At 35.2% G+C, this 14,580-nt stretch overlaps 1 protein-coding gene across 1 annotated transcript in view; it reads right to left on the bottom strand.

Moving 5' to 3' along the window:
• LRRIQ1 (leucine rich repeats and IQ motif containing 1) overlaps positions 1-14,580 on the bottom strand; it is a 225,895-nt gene that overhangs the window by 127,264 nt on the left and 84,051 nt on the right. Inside the window, exons 17-18 of the mRNA XM_027842509.1 lie at positions 7,086-7,259; positions 3,841-4,317 (exon numbers count right to left, since the gene is read on the bottom strand). Coding sequence (XP_027698310.1) covers positions 3,841-4,317; positions 7,086-7,259 — 651 coding nt within the window. The remainder of the gene's footprint in view (positions 1-3,840; positions 4,318-7,085; positions 7,260-14,580) is intronic.

The following is a 14,580-nucleotide window of genomic DNA, read 5'->3' on the forward strand; positions in this document are numbered from 1 at the left end:
CTTTCCAGGCTTCAAGAGCTTCCTTTTCTCCTCTTCTCTACATCTCAACTACTGCTTTCCTTCCCACAATAACATCCCTGTTCTCTGATCCTTTATTCCAGGCTCAGAACTAGCAGCTGGAAGAATCAGCAAAGGTCTTAGATCAAAGGTGGCATCCGAGTAATTTTGTGAAGAAAGCTAGAGATTCTAAGAGGTGGAAATGAGGAGGGAGTGGAGGAAAGCCTATGCAAAAGCAGAGAGAGGGGAAACGAGAGTATTGTGGGAAACACATTGATTGAGGAAGAGCAAAGAAGGCCAGTTTGGTTGGACCATGTGGGGTATGAAGGGGAATTGTGTATGATAAGGCTGGAAAAGTAGACTGGAGCAAGATTATGAAGGGCTTTAAATGATAGTCAATCAATTAAAGATTTATTAAGTACTTATTCAATGTCAAGCACTATGTTAAATGATGGGGATACAAAGAAAAATAATCAAACAGTCCATGCCTTCATGGAACATACATATATTCTTTGGAGGATAAAATATGTACACACACACATATACACACATACACACACACACACACACACACACACACACACACATATATATGATATATATGTGCATGTTACAAAAAAGGCAAGGTAACTAGGAGGAATGGTCCAGCAATCTTAGAGATTCAAATAAGACTTCATGGAAAGTGGTACTTGAATCCTGAAGAAACCAAAGAATTCTCAGAGGAAGAAGTAAGTCAGAAGTACATTCCTGGCATGGGAGACAACTGATGTAAAAACACATAGATGAGGGATCAAGAGTAAGGAATAGAAAAAAGGACAGTTTGGCTTAACCATAGAATATATGAGAGTAATGTGCAAAAAGGCTGGAAAGGCAGGTTGGGGCCGTGTTGAGAAGGGTTTTAAATGTCCAACAGAGGAGTATTTTATGGTTGATAGGGCATCACTGAAGTTGAGTAAGAAAGTGACATGGTCAGACCTGTGCTTTAGGAAAATGGCTTTGGCAGCTATGCAGAGAATGGACTGGGGTGGAAAAGAGATTTGAAGCAGGGAGATCAATTAAGAAGTTGATGGCATATTCCATGCAAGAGGTGACAAGAGCTTAAACTGTGGTGGTGGCTATATGAGTAGAGGAGGAATTCCTAATACTTTCTCCCCTACTCCCAGCCCCCCAAAACCTTATGTTTATTTTAGGTGCATATAGTATATGGATATATATATATATATATGCATATGCATGAACATATATGTATATATGTATGTACAGAATATGTACTCCCAATAGAATGCATGATCTTTAAGGGTGAAACTGTCATTTTTTCTTTATATCCACAACACATATAAGTGGGTGTTTAATAAATGCTTGTTAAGTATACACAGATTGGTTGATTTCTGAAGGACAACCTCTCAGAACTTAACCTTGATTCCATCCCCCTTGCCCCAATCTCTTCAGGTAGTTTGCTCCCACAATTCTCTTTCATCTCTAATTTTAGATTTCTCCCTATCTATTAGCTCTGTCCCTGCTGTGTACAAATATACCTCAAGTCACCCCCGATCCTTACAAAACCATTAACTGATCTACCAAATTCCTTCTCTCTCTCAAGCTGTTGTTATTTCTCCATCCTTTCACAGCCAAACAAGAAGAAAAAACCTCTACTTTCACTGCCTCCACTTTTCCTCTCCTTACTCACTTTGTCTGGCTTCCAAACCATTCAGCAAAGTGATACTCCTCTCTTCAAAGACGCCATGATTTCTTAACTGTCAATGCTGCTCGCTTTTTCTTTTCTCATACTTCTTGACTTCTCTGAGGCCTTGGGTACTTGTGAATTCCATATCCTCCAGAATACTCTACTCTCTTTCCTCTGCATTTTCATAACACCATTATTTCTCAATTCTCCTCTTGCCTATATCTTTACTGGATTATCATCCATGCCATGCTCAGTAACTTGAGTAGACCTCAAGGATCTGTCCTGGGCCCTCTTCTGTTTTCTTTTCACACTCTTTCTTGGTTAATTCATCAACTTCCATGGGTTTAATTATCATCTTTATGCACATGACTCCTAGATCTAGCTATCGAAACCAAACCCTCTACTGAGCTCCAGGCCTGGAGCTTGCCAGCTCCTTAATGAACATCTCAAACTGGATTACCCTGGAGACATCTTAAACTCAGTAAGACTAAAGCAGAACTTTTATCTTTTCCCCCTAATCCACTCATCTCCTACGCTTTCCAATTTCTCTCCCCAGATATTATCTACCATCCTTCTACTCCCCTAGGTTCTAAACCTTGGAAACATCCTTGACTCTTGGTTTACTCTCATCCCATACATACAATCAGGTGCCAACACTTAACTGCACCTCCCCAATAGGTTTTTACATGCATCTCTTTCTCTTCCCTCTCATATCTACCACCCTAGATCGGGCCTTAACACTTCTCCCTGGGACTATTTCAATAGCTCCTTAATGAATCTTTCTAGTCTCTCCTCTTTCTAATCTTTCTAATCTATCTCCCACACAGCTGCCTGCAAAAGTAATTATACAGAAGCATAAGGCTTGACTGTGTTACTCCCCTCCTCAACAATGCCCAGCCCCTCCTTTTATTATGTCTAAGATCAAATACACAGTCCCCTGTTTCACATTTAAAAATCCTTCACAATCTAGCTCCAACCTTTTAGGCCTTGTGACACATGACATCCCTTCATATACTCAACGGTTTAGCTGAAGGAACATCTTTTCTGCCTTTGTCTTGGGGGAAACATTCAGTCCTTTGTCTCTCTGGTTTTTTACAAACCATGCCTGGAATGCATTTTCTCCTTATCTAAGCCACTCAGAATCCCCAGTTTCCTTCCTAGCTCAGATCAGGTGACACCTTCTGCCTGAGACCTTTCCTCATCCCCCAATGGTCAATATCTTCCCCACCCCCAACACAAACTACCTCAGATTAGTTTTGTTTGTATTTTATACATTTCTATATGCACATGCCTCCTCTGATAAAATGTGAGGTTCTCAAAGATAGAGGCTGTTTTACTTTCATCTTTGTATTCTCTGCCCCTATGACAGTATAGAAGACATTAATTAATGCTTGTTTGACTTGTGCCAAAGAAGTAGAATATAAACAGCATCTCCTATACGTGTAGCCTGACATAAGGAGGTGGATAAGTCATGTAGTGAGACTGAAATATAACTGGACAGCCAAAGCATTGTGCTCAGATCCACGAAATCTTAGGAGAACCAAGGAAAGCCTCCAGTGAGTCAGGTAGATTCTTTATGGAGAATTTACAGAAAAACATGAACAGCAACCTTACAGAATGTAAAAGCCTAGAGAGGTTACGATCTGCCATTATTTTAGAGAAATTAACTTAAACAATTATTCTTCTTCCCAACCTTGACATTGGAGTCAATAGGCAGAAGGAAATATATTAGACTAAAGCTAAAACCATGTTTTACTACAGAAAAAGTAAACTAATTTACCATCTAACCATTCATAATGTCATTCTTGGTTACTAAAATAGTTCTCCAGCTGAAAAGTAAAAAGGATATATGCAGTTAAATCAGAAGGCATATTGGCATGATTCACTTGGCCCTTATAAAAAGGAAATTAAAACAAACATACATGTAATAAAATTCAATAATTTTTGGACTCAATTAAATTCAATGAATAAATAGTAAATATATAAGCCTTCTCTGAAAAGAAAGTTAGAAAGGCCTGATTCTGTGTCTGGTGTCTGGTCATTTAAAATCTGTACCTGTACCAAAAAGGACTAGAAGGGTACCTTTTGCCCAAGATCATACAATAAAATGTAATCAAGAGTGTGATACTATGAAGAAAAATTACGTTTATAAATCTTACTTTTTGGCATCATTCTGAATATGTTGGAAATCCTTTTCCATTTCACTTGTAATTAATGGCTCATTGACAGTGCTATTCTTGGTATGGATTTTGGTGCTCACGATGTCTTTCCTCCTTCTCTGGACTCTTTGGTTTTGATTAATTTTATCTATGTGCTCATGTATGGAAAATGCAGTGGATCCAGAGTCACTGTTGTCAGGATCAATTCTTTTTTGAGAAGCTTCCACAAAATCCTGTTTATTTTCATTTCCCCCAGTAATGGAGAGGTTGTTTTGCTGTGGACTGTTACTGGCTACTTGTTTCAAATGATCTTGCTGTTCTTCTGATTGGTCTCTCTTCTTGATATTTAAATCTTCATCTCTATCAACGATTCTGAAATCTCCATTTTCATGAGCATCTCTGTACTTACTACTAATTTTCATTAGCTCATTAAAATAACAGCACAAGTCATCTATGGCATCCAAGGAGTGTATATTTCTGAAGGAAAAAGTATGAAAAGTATTTTATCATAATTAATATAAGAAAATGTTACAATTTTAAGTAAGTTTAATGAACACTATGATTCCCATTGATATTAATTATTAGAAGTTTATATCGGTTTGGTTATTTTTTAACAGATATTTTTCATAAAAATAAAAATATTCATTTACATAATTTTAAATGATTAGATGACACAAAATGTCTAGTTGTCTTATTTTGCTACATTTCCCTCCACTAGGTATTTTTTTGTACAAATGAATGAGAAAGAGTCAAGCCTTCACAGCTGTAAACATCAGATGCAGAGAGAAAGCCTATGAGGATTGCTGCTGCCTAAATTTGGAGAAGCTATTTATGAAATACACTTGAAAGTTCTTCCAACATTGAATCTTGCCATGCAAAATATTTTTATTGGACTTTTAAATAAAGGACTGATGTTATGGGAAAGGTTTTTTCCCATTTTTCACTTGAAAGAGAATTTACTTGAAAATAGAATTCAAATACTTTAACACAATATTAAGTTTACAAATTTAAGCAAACTAAATTTTAAAAGGTCAGGTAAAATCATCAGCTATATTTTGTTTTAAAGATTTTCTCAGTATATACTCAAATGTCACATTAATTATTAGGCCTTTTGCACAGAATGGCTCCATTATATTAATAATGATGTTTCCAACCATAGGAGGGATGAGGAAGGGATAATGAGAATTATAGCATATCAGATACAGTTATGGCGATGCACTGAATATTGCCACGTGCTTAGTAAACAAATAAAAACAAAGATGTATCTTTCTGTCATTTTTCTAAATAATATAATTGATCTTAACTGCTACCACTTCAAATTATTCATGTAAAAAGGCCTTTTGTGAATTTCAATGCTATATAAGAGCCATGTTAACCTGCAAAAAAGTACAAATACGTACATACATATATACTTACTACTTATATATGTGTGTATATATATATATGCATAAATACATGTGGAATATTATTTCTGAATAGTTATATCTTTACAGTTCAGTAGTTCACATTGGAATAATACATTTGTTTTTAAATGCAAATAAAAATAAAAGCGTTGCTTTAAAATCATGTTTGGCTTGTATCTTCTGAAGTTTAAAATATTGTATGATACTGAACCGTCAACTCTTTGGTACAGTAAGTATGTCTGAAAATAGTAATAACACATGCAAAACATGGACTAGTAAATAACGACTTTTAGCAATATACATTGTTCTGGTCTTGTTGAGGATGCAATGTCAGTTAAATTAATCAAATATAAAACTCTCTTTTTTCTAGACTTTATCTCAAAGCAGAGTAAATTATGAAACTCATTTATAGGAAAAAGAATCATAATTGAGTAATAATTACTAGATAGCTAGATGGTATAGTAGATAGAGTACTGGACTTGGAAGTCAAGAAGACCTGTACTCAAATCCTACTCAGATACATGATAACTATGTGACCAGAGGCAAGTAATTTAACTTTTTTCAGCCTCAGTTTCCTCATTTGTAAAAGAGGGATAATAACAGCATCTACCTCTCAGGGGTTGCTGGGAGGATCAAATAAGATACAGTATGTAAAGTGCTTTGCAAATCTTAAAGCAATATTATTATTGGTGGTGGTGGTGATGGTGTTTTTTTAAGAATATACCTCTACTACTTTTATTTTCACAGTTCTATTAGTAACTATCTATAGTAACATCTCACTAAATCCAAACAAAATGTAAGAACAGTAAGAGAAAACAAAACAGAAACAATAGTTTATATAATCTCAATTTTTTTCTGAATCATGAAATTCTTAAGTCTAAAATAAAAATCAGTCTCCATATTTTAGATCTGGTAAGCATAAACAAAAAATATGTTTTCCTTTAAGAAAGAAATAATAAGCAAAATAAGTAGTTATGGAAACAATTATTTATTCAGTTGTCATGGATGAATGGAAAATTTTCCTTAGGAAATTAAAAATGTAGGTGGGAGCTATTTTTTTCAATAGCTGTTCATTCTAGTACCGACTCTGACCATAACTACTTAGCAGCTATTACCAGTTGTCAATTTTTCTTCCTAAGGAAAGAATGATCATATGTTACCTTCAATTTCTCCTGTTCTCTTTTTTCCCCTTTCCTATCCCTTCAGCAGGCAGGAGAGTAAAATCAGAGCTGAAATTTCCAAGCCCAAAATGAGCAGACAAGAAAGACATCAGCACCTACCCAAGTCAGACTTCTCATGGTATGTATTAACAGATAGAAGACTCAATGTCAACAGATTAGAGCACTTTTCTGTGTTTGTTGTTCTCAACAGTTTGTTGCTGACTTGAGGTTGGGGGTCTGTGTGTGTGGGAAGCTGAAACAACACATTATTGGCAATAGTGGAACAGAAAAGGAGTGGGCAGCTTTCAGAGATTTGGGGTACAGCACCACATTTTCTCATCTGGGCCAGAATACTTGCAAACATCAGAACTGGTTTGATGAAAATGATGGGGAAATTCAGAAGCTACTAAATGGGGAAAAAAATGAGACCTCCACATAATTCACTTGTTTCTAAGAAGGCAGCACTTAGCTCCATACAAAGTATAGTATTTTTATTTAAGCACTGTTCCAAGTGAATATATTTTACATTTCAAAGAGCAGATCTCAAAGTTATCTGATATCCCACAGTTTTACTGGGGAGTTTTCAAAGGTATTATACCCAACCAGGCAGATGGGATTAAATTAAAATATTTGTTCTAAAATTACATTAATATTTAATTATGCTAAAATTTAGGTTACGTACCTTTTTTCGGTGACATATTTTTTAACTATTAAGTTAAATTCCTGGGTCTGAGTCTGGCAGATTGCTGAAAAACTGCCTGGTTCTGGTATGTTGCTTTCATGATTGGGTGAATCAGATTTTAGTGTTTCACCATTGAGAATTCTTAGAGTAGGTAAGATTTCAAGTATGGACTGCCTAGCAAAAAGATAACAAAATAAAACATCAGCTTTGCAAAAATAGTTTAACATTTCAAAAAATTACAACTATCCATTTTTAACTATACAATATAAATATAGAATGAACTTTATTTACTGGAAAGTATTGATTGGCACTGCTCCCTGTCCCTATTCTCATCAAGAGCACTGATTCAGGTAATCCAATTAAAAAATCAATTTCATTCAGCAAATATTAATGAGCACCTACTATATTTAAAGCACTCTGCTAGGCTCTTAGGGGATTCAAAGATATACATAAAATAGTCTCTGCCCACAAGAAGCTTATATTCTACCAGAACATTTGCAAATTTGAAATTGTTTGAGTTGAGGAAGACAAAAAATGTATTACTTTATGATTCAGTTTTAGAGTAGTTAAAGGCACAGTCAAGAAACACACAGAATGAGCAGCATGGAAGGATCACTCTTTTATGCTAGTGGAAAGAGTACCCATAAAAATAAACCTCTTCAAAGCACTGAAGTAATGGTTAAATACACTGTACTCATCAAACCTAGAAACAAATATAATGGGCAAACCCAACATGTGGAGCTTTGGCAGGGGTGCCAGAGGAAGTAGGGATTCAGTTCCAGCTCATCACCTCCTGTACTAAGAAGCTTTTTTTGTCATACCATAATGATTCCTTTATCACTCATGGCAACAAATCTGCTCCCCAAAGTTCCACATGTTGTACTGGTACTAGACAGAAAACTATCGATGCATGCTCTTAGGCCTGGGACCTCACAGGCTAATCTCCCATTTCACAGATGACACTTGAGAAGTGCAAAAAGGCATTGTCCCATCATTGGACTCAAATTGACAACTGATTTATACCTGCTCACTAATAAAAGAAATTTGTGCTGAGAGAGGGTTTGATAGAGCCGTTGGGAACAAGGCATAGGAAAGACAATGCCAGTCATCTGAGGGTGTTCTGAAACAGGAAACATTTGGGCAAATCACTTAACCACCTTGAGCCTTAGTTTCCCTATATGAAAATAAAAGCACTAAATTGTCTCCATCCAGCTATAGATCCCTATAGGATCCTATGAGCTTTAAAATCCTTTCCAATTGCTTAGCAACTCGATAGAAGAAAAGAGAATGAGAAAAAGAGAGGAGCGAAAAGAAAAAAATGAAACCAGGTCAATTGCTGTGGCAATCCATGCCAAAATGGCTGTCCTGGGCTGGGGCAGAAATTGTTGTTCTTCATCCTCTGTTTGGAAGAGGAATGACATCATAGGCGGTTTTGATTTGTACTTATTTCACCACATTAAAATTGCTGCAGATTTTATGCCAATTTTTTTGCAAAAAAGTGGGGTGCAATGATCACGTGAAGTTTTTTTTTAAATTGTGCTGGTATTACTTAAAAATCATTTATTACTAAACTGTCTTTGGTGCAAGATAAGGATGGACAGAATACAGGTGAATATACATCAAAATTAAATACTGACAATGTGCATGCACTGCAAATTCTAGGCTCCCAGCTCACATATAGAATGCATTGCTGCTTTGTTTATCTTGAACCAAATTATACCATGCAATGATTACACAATGAAAGTGTATAAACCAATTTTTGGACTAAAACAAAGCAAAACAGAACAAAAGAGGGTGTGATGACTGCGGTGGTGATGATTATGTGGTGAAATACGGCATGTTAATTGGACTTAAGTGAGGCAGAGCTGCACAAAGTTATCAAAAACCTCACTTCTTCCTCCAGAGTCTTGAAATCCAGTGGCAAGACAAAAATCAAGACAACTTGACCACAAAATCAAGACAACAAATTGACCATATACTAGGGCAAAAAAAAACTCACAATCCAATGCAGAAAGGCAGAAATATTAAAAACATCCTTTTCAAATCATGATTCAATAAAAATTGCATGTAACACAGGGCCATGGGAAGATAGACTAAAAATTAATCGTAAACTACATAATCTAATCTTAAAAAATGAATGGGTCAAACAACAAATCATAGAAACGATAACTTCATCCAAGAGAATGACAATAATGAGACAACATACCAAAACTTATAGGATGCAGAGAAAGTGGTTCTAAGGAGAAGTTTGATATCTCTAAATGCTTACATGAATAAAATAGAGAAAGAAGAGATTAATAAGTTGGACATGCAGCTAAAAAGGCTAGAAAAAGAACAAATTAAAAATCCCCAATTAAATACCAACTTAGAAGTTCTGAAAGCCAAAAGAACATTAATAAAATTGAAATTAAGAAAACTATAGAACTAATAAATAAAACTAAGAGCTGGTTTTACGAAAAAACCAATAAAATAGATAAACCTTTGGTTAATTTGATTAAAAAAAGAAAGAAGAAAACCAAATTACCAGCATAAAAAATGAAAAGGGTGAATTCACCACCAATGAAGAGGAAATTAAAACAATAATTAGGACTTATTTTGCCCAACTGTATGCTAATAAGTTTGACAATCTTAGTGAAATGGATGAATATTTACAAAAATATAAATTGTCCAGATTAATGGAAGAGGAAATAAAATACTTAAATAACCCCATTTCAGAAAAACAAATCAAACAAGCCATCAATGAATTCCCTAAGAAAAAAAAATCTCCAGGGCCAGATGGATTTACAAGTGAATTCTATCAAACATTTAACGAACAACTAATTACAATACTATATAAACTATTTGGGAAAATAGGTAAAGAAGGAGTCCTACCAAATTCTTTTTATGATACAAGTATCATGCTGATACCTAAACTGGGAAGAGCCTACAACAGAGGAAAAAAAAGTTACAGATGAATTTCCCTAATGAATATAGACACAAAAATTCTAAATAAAATATTAGCAAAGAGATTACAGCAACTTATCTTGAGGATAATAACTATGACCAGGTAGGATTTATTTACCAAGAATGCAGGACTGGTTCAATATTAGGAAAACTATCAACATAATTGACCATATCAATAACAAAACTAACAGAAATCACATGATTATCTCAGCAGATGCAGAAAAAGCTTTTGGCAAAATAAAACACCCATTCCTATTAAAACCACCAGAGAGCATAGGAATAAATGGAGTTTTCCCTAAAATGATAGATAATATTTATCTAAAACCATCAGCAAGCATTATATGTAATGGGGATAAGCTAGAAGCATTTCCAGTAAGATCGGGGGTGAAACAAGGATATACATTATCACCACTGTTATCCAATATTGTACTACAAATGCTAGCTTTAGCAATAAGAGAAGAAAAAGACATTGAAGGAATTAGAATAGGCAAAGAAGAAACAAAGCTACCACTCTTTGCAGATGATATGATAGCATACTTAGAGAATCCTAGAGAATCAAATAAAAAATTATTTGAAATAATAAACAAATTTAGTAAAGTTGCAGGATATAAAATAAACCCACATAAATCATTGGCATTTCTATATATTACCAACAAAGCCCAATGGCAAGAGATAGAAAGAGAAATTCTATTAAAAATTTACAGTAGACATTATAAAATATTTGGAGTCTATCTGCCAAAACAAACTCAGGAATTATATGAACACAATTATAAAACATTTTTCACACAAATAGAGTCAGATCTAAATAATTGTAAAAATATCAGTTGCTCATGGGTAGGCCGAGCTAATATAATAAAAATTACAATTCTACCTAAATTAATTTACTTATTCAGTGCCACACCAAACTACCAGAAATTATTTTATAGAGCTAGAAAAAACAATAACAAAATTCATCTGAAAGAACAAAAGGTCCAGAATATCAAGGGAACTAATAAAAAGAAACGCAAAAGAAGGTGGTCTAGCTGTACCAAATCTTAAATTGTATTATAAAGCAGCAATCATCAAACTTGGTACTGGCTAAGAAACAGAGTAGCAGATCAACGGAATAGTCTAGGTATGCAAGACACAACAGTCAATGACTATAATAATCTACTATTTGATAAATACAAAGACTTCAGCTTCTGGAATAAGAACTCACTATTTAACAAAAACTGCTGGGAAAATTGGAAAATAGCATGGCAGAAAATAGGCATGGCCCAACATCTTACACCCTACACCAAGATAAAATCAAAATGGGTACATGATTTAGATATAAAGATGGATACTATAAGCAAATTAGGAGAGGAAGGAATAGTTTGCCTATCAGATCTATGGAGAGGGGAAGAATTTATGGTCAAACAAGAGGTAGAGAACACTATGAAATACAAAATGGATGACTTTGATTACAATAAATTGAAAAGCTTTTGCACAATCAAAGCCAATGCAACAAAGATTAGAAGGGAAACAGAAAGCTGGGAAACAATTTTTACAACGAGTGTCTCTGATAAAGGCCTCATTTCTAAAACATATAGAGAACTGAGTCAAATTTACAAGAATACAAGTCATTCCTCAATTGATAACGCTCAAAGGATATGAACAGGCAGTTTTCAGAGGAAGAAATTAAAGCTATCCATAGTCATATGAAAAAATGCTTTAAATCACTATTGATTAGAGAAATACAAATCAAAACAACTCTGAGGTATCACATCACACTAATCAGATTGGCTAACATGACAAAACAGGAAAATGATAAATGATAAATATTGGGAAAATTGGAATGTATTATTGGTGGAGTTGTGAACTGATCTAACCATTCTGGAGAGCAATTTGAAACTATACCGAAAGGGCTATAACACTTCATAAGCTTTAACCCAGTAATACCACTTTTAGATCTGTATCCCAAAGAGATAAGAAAAATAAGGACCCACATGTACAAAAATATTTATAGCGGCTCTTTTTGTGGTGTCCAAGAATTTGAAATTGAGGGGATTGTCCACCAATTTGGGAATGACTGAACAAGCTGTTGTATATGAATGTAATGGAATACTATTGTGCTATAAGAAATGATGAGCAGGAAGACTTCAGAAAAACTTGGAAAGACTTATATGAACTGATGCTGAGTGAAGTGAGCAGAACCAGGAGAACATTATACAGAGTAACAGCCACATTACGCAATGACTGACTTTGATAGACTGAGCTCTTCTCAGCAATGCAAGGATCTAAGACAACTTCAAAAGACCCATGATGGAAAAAGCTATCAACATCCTGAGAAAGAATTATGGAATTCGAATGTAGAAGTATACTATTTGCTCTCCTTTTCTTTTGTTGTTTTGTTTTAATTCTTCTTTCTTGTGGTTCCTCCTATTGGTTCTAATTCTTCTTTACATCATGACTAATGTTAAAATATGCTTAATATGAATGTATAAGTAGAGCCTATATCAGATTGCATGCCATCTTGGAGAGGGGGAGGATAAGGAAGGGGAGAAAATTTAAAACTCAAAATCTTACAAAAGTGAATGTTGAAAACTAAAAATTAATAAACTGTTTAAAAACATTCAATTTTAGGAACATTAAAAAAAATCAAGAAACTGGTGATGATGGTCTGGGATACAGGGGATGAGCTTGGCCTTTCTAAATTATGGTCTTTCCCAGGCCTGTTTGGGGCATTGTTGGTCACCAAGCATCACTGTTGCTAATCATTGAATTTCAGAGTTAGAAGAGACCTCAAGTCTAGTTCATCCTGTACCTGGAGAAAAATTCCATCAACATAATATCTCAGAAATATGTCATGCAACCTTTTCTTGAATATTCTTTGCTGCTCTTCAGTCGTTTTCAGTTGTGTCTGACTCTTTGTGGCCCCATTTGGGGTTTTCTTGGCAAAGATACTGGAGTGGTTTGCCATTTCTTTCTCCAGATCATTTTTACAGATGAGGAAAGTGAGGCAAACAGGGCAAAGTGACTTGGCCAGGGTCACACTACTAGTAAGTGTCCGAGTTCGCATTTGAACTCAAGATGAGTCTTCCTGACTTCAGACCCAGCACTCTATACACTATGGTGCCACCTAGCAGCTTAGTGCTACTGATAAGGAAACTTGCACTTTCCTAAATAGCCCATTACAGTTTTGGAGAGTTCTATTTTTTGGTAGTTTTTTCCTTACATGGAGCCTAAATTTGTGCCTTTGCAACTTCCACCCACTGCTCCTAGTTCTGGCCACTTGGGTCAAGTGGAACAAGTCTAATGCTTCTTCTATGTGACAATTCTTCAAGTAACAACAACTGTCATGGCCCCTTGACTCTTTTCTAGGTTCACTATCTCCAGTGCCTTCAACCAATCAATCAGCAGGCAATTACCAGCATATGCCAGGCACCACACTATGAATCAAATGGCTTCTTCTCTTAAGGAGCTGATGTTCTATCAGGGAAGACAAAATGTACATATACAAGTATATACAAAATAATGTGACATGATCTTGGGACCTTCACTCTCCTGGTTGCTCAATAAATTCAGGTCATGTTTTTCTCTTCAATTACACATGTCACCATGGAAAGAGATTGTATAAATTCACTGCTTATCTATAGTATCAGAGCTATTAAAAGCCTCTCAACATGTGCCAAAGGAACTTATCTTTAGATAATGCCCCAAAAGCAACAGCTAAAACTAATAATGAAAAATTTCCATTGCCAAGAATATTTGGAGATTAGAAAATGTTGCTCAATTATATTTTCTAATTCACAGATATATTAGATCACCATAGAAAAAGCAGAACTCTGAGACTTTAGGAAAGGAAAATACCAGAGTTGGGACAAATCAGAGGGGGAAAAAGTCTTGCATTTTTTCCCTCTTTTTCAGTTCTGAGAAGAAATATTGAGGGATAGGGGCTTGCAGGAAGACACTAAAATTAAGTAATCCCAAATAAAGGTATCTGTGTAAGTCTTTCTTATAGTCTTGTTAATGATACTTTATTGCAGCATGGTGATCCTTTGCTCTAGAAGACAAGTTATGGAGCACAAGTTCTAAGTACTACACCAAGACAGAAAGATTTTAAGTAAGGGATAAGAAATGAACTCTGTTTTCTAAGAACAAATCACACTAAGGGCAAAGAGACTCACTATCAGTTTGCCCAGAGGGTGATGAAATTTTTGATAACAGCAATTCTTATAGACTATCTACTAAGATACAAAGCAATTGTAATATCTACCAGTTTCAAGGAACCATCACCACTGAAGAAATCAAAGATCCATGAAGTAATAAGGTAGGGACCTAATTAAGGATATGAAGCATTCTAGGGGTAGGCCAGAAAGCTGGGGTGGTGGGATTATAGGTCTTGGAGCTGGATGGAGCCTTAGAGAATACCTAATGATCCAACCCCTTCATTTTATAGATGTGGAAACAAGTCCAGAGAAGTGAATGTTGACTTGCCAGAGGTCACATCGGTAACAAGTAGAACTGTGACCAAGGAAGAAGCAAATCCAAAATTATGTATAAATATAAAGAAACATAAGCAGCTTGGGGT

This window comes from Vombatus ursinus, unplaced genomic scaffold (assembly GCF_900497805.2).
Source record: "Vombatus ursinus unplaced genomic scaffold, bare-nosed wombat genome assembly UNPS02014874.1, whole genome shotgun sequence".
Taxonomy (NCBI): Eukaryota; Metazoa; Chordata; class Mammalia; order Diprotodontia; family Vombatidae; genus Vombatus; species Vombatus ursinus.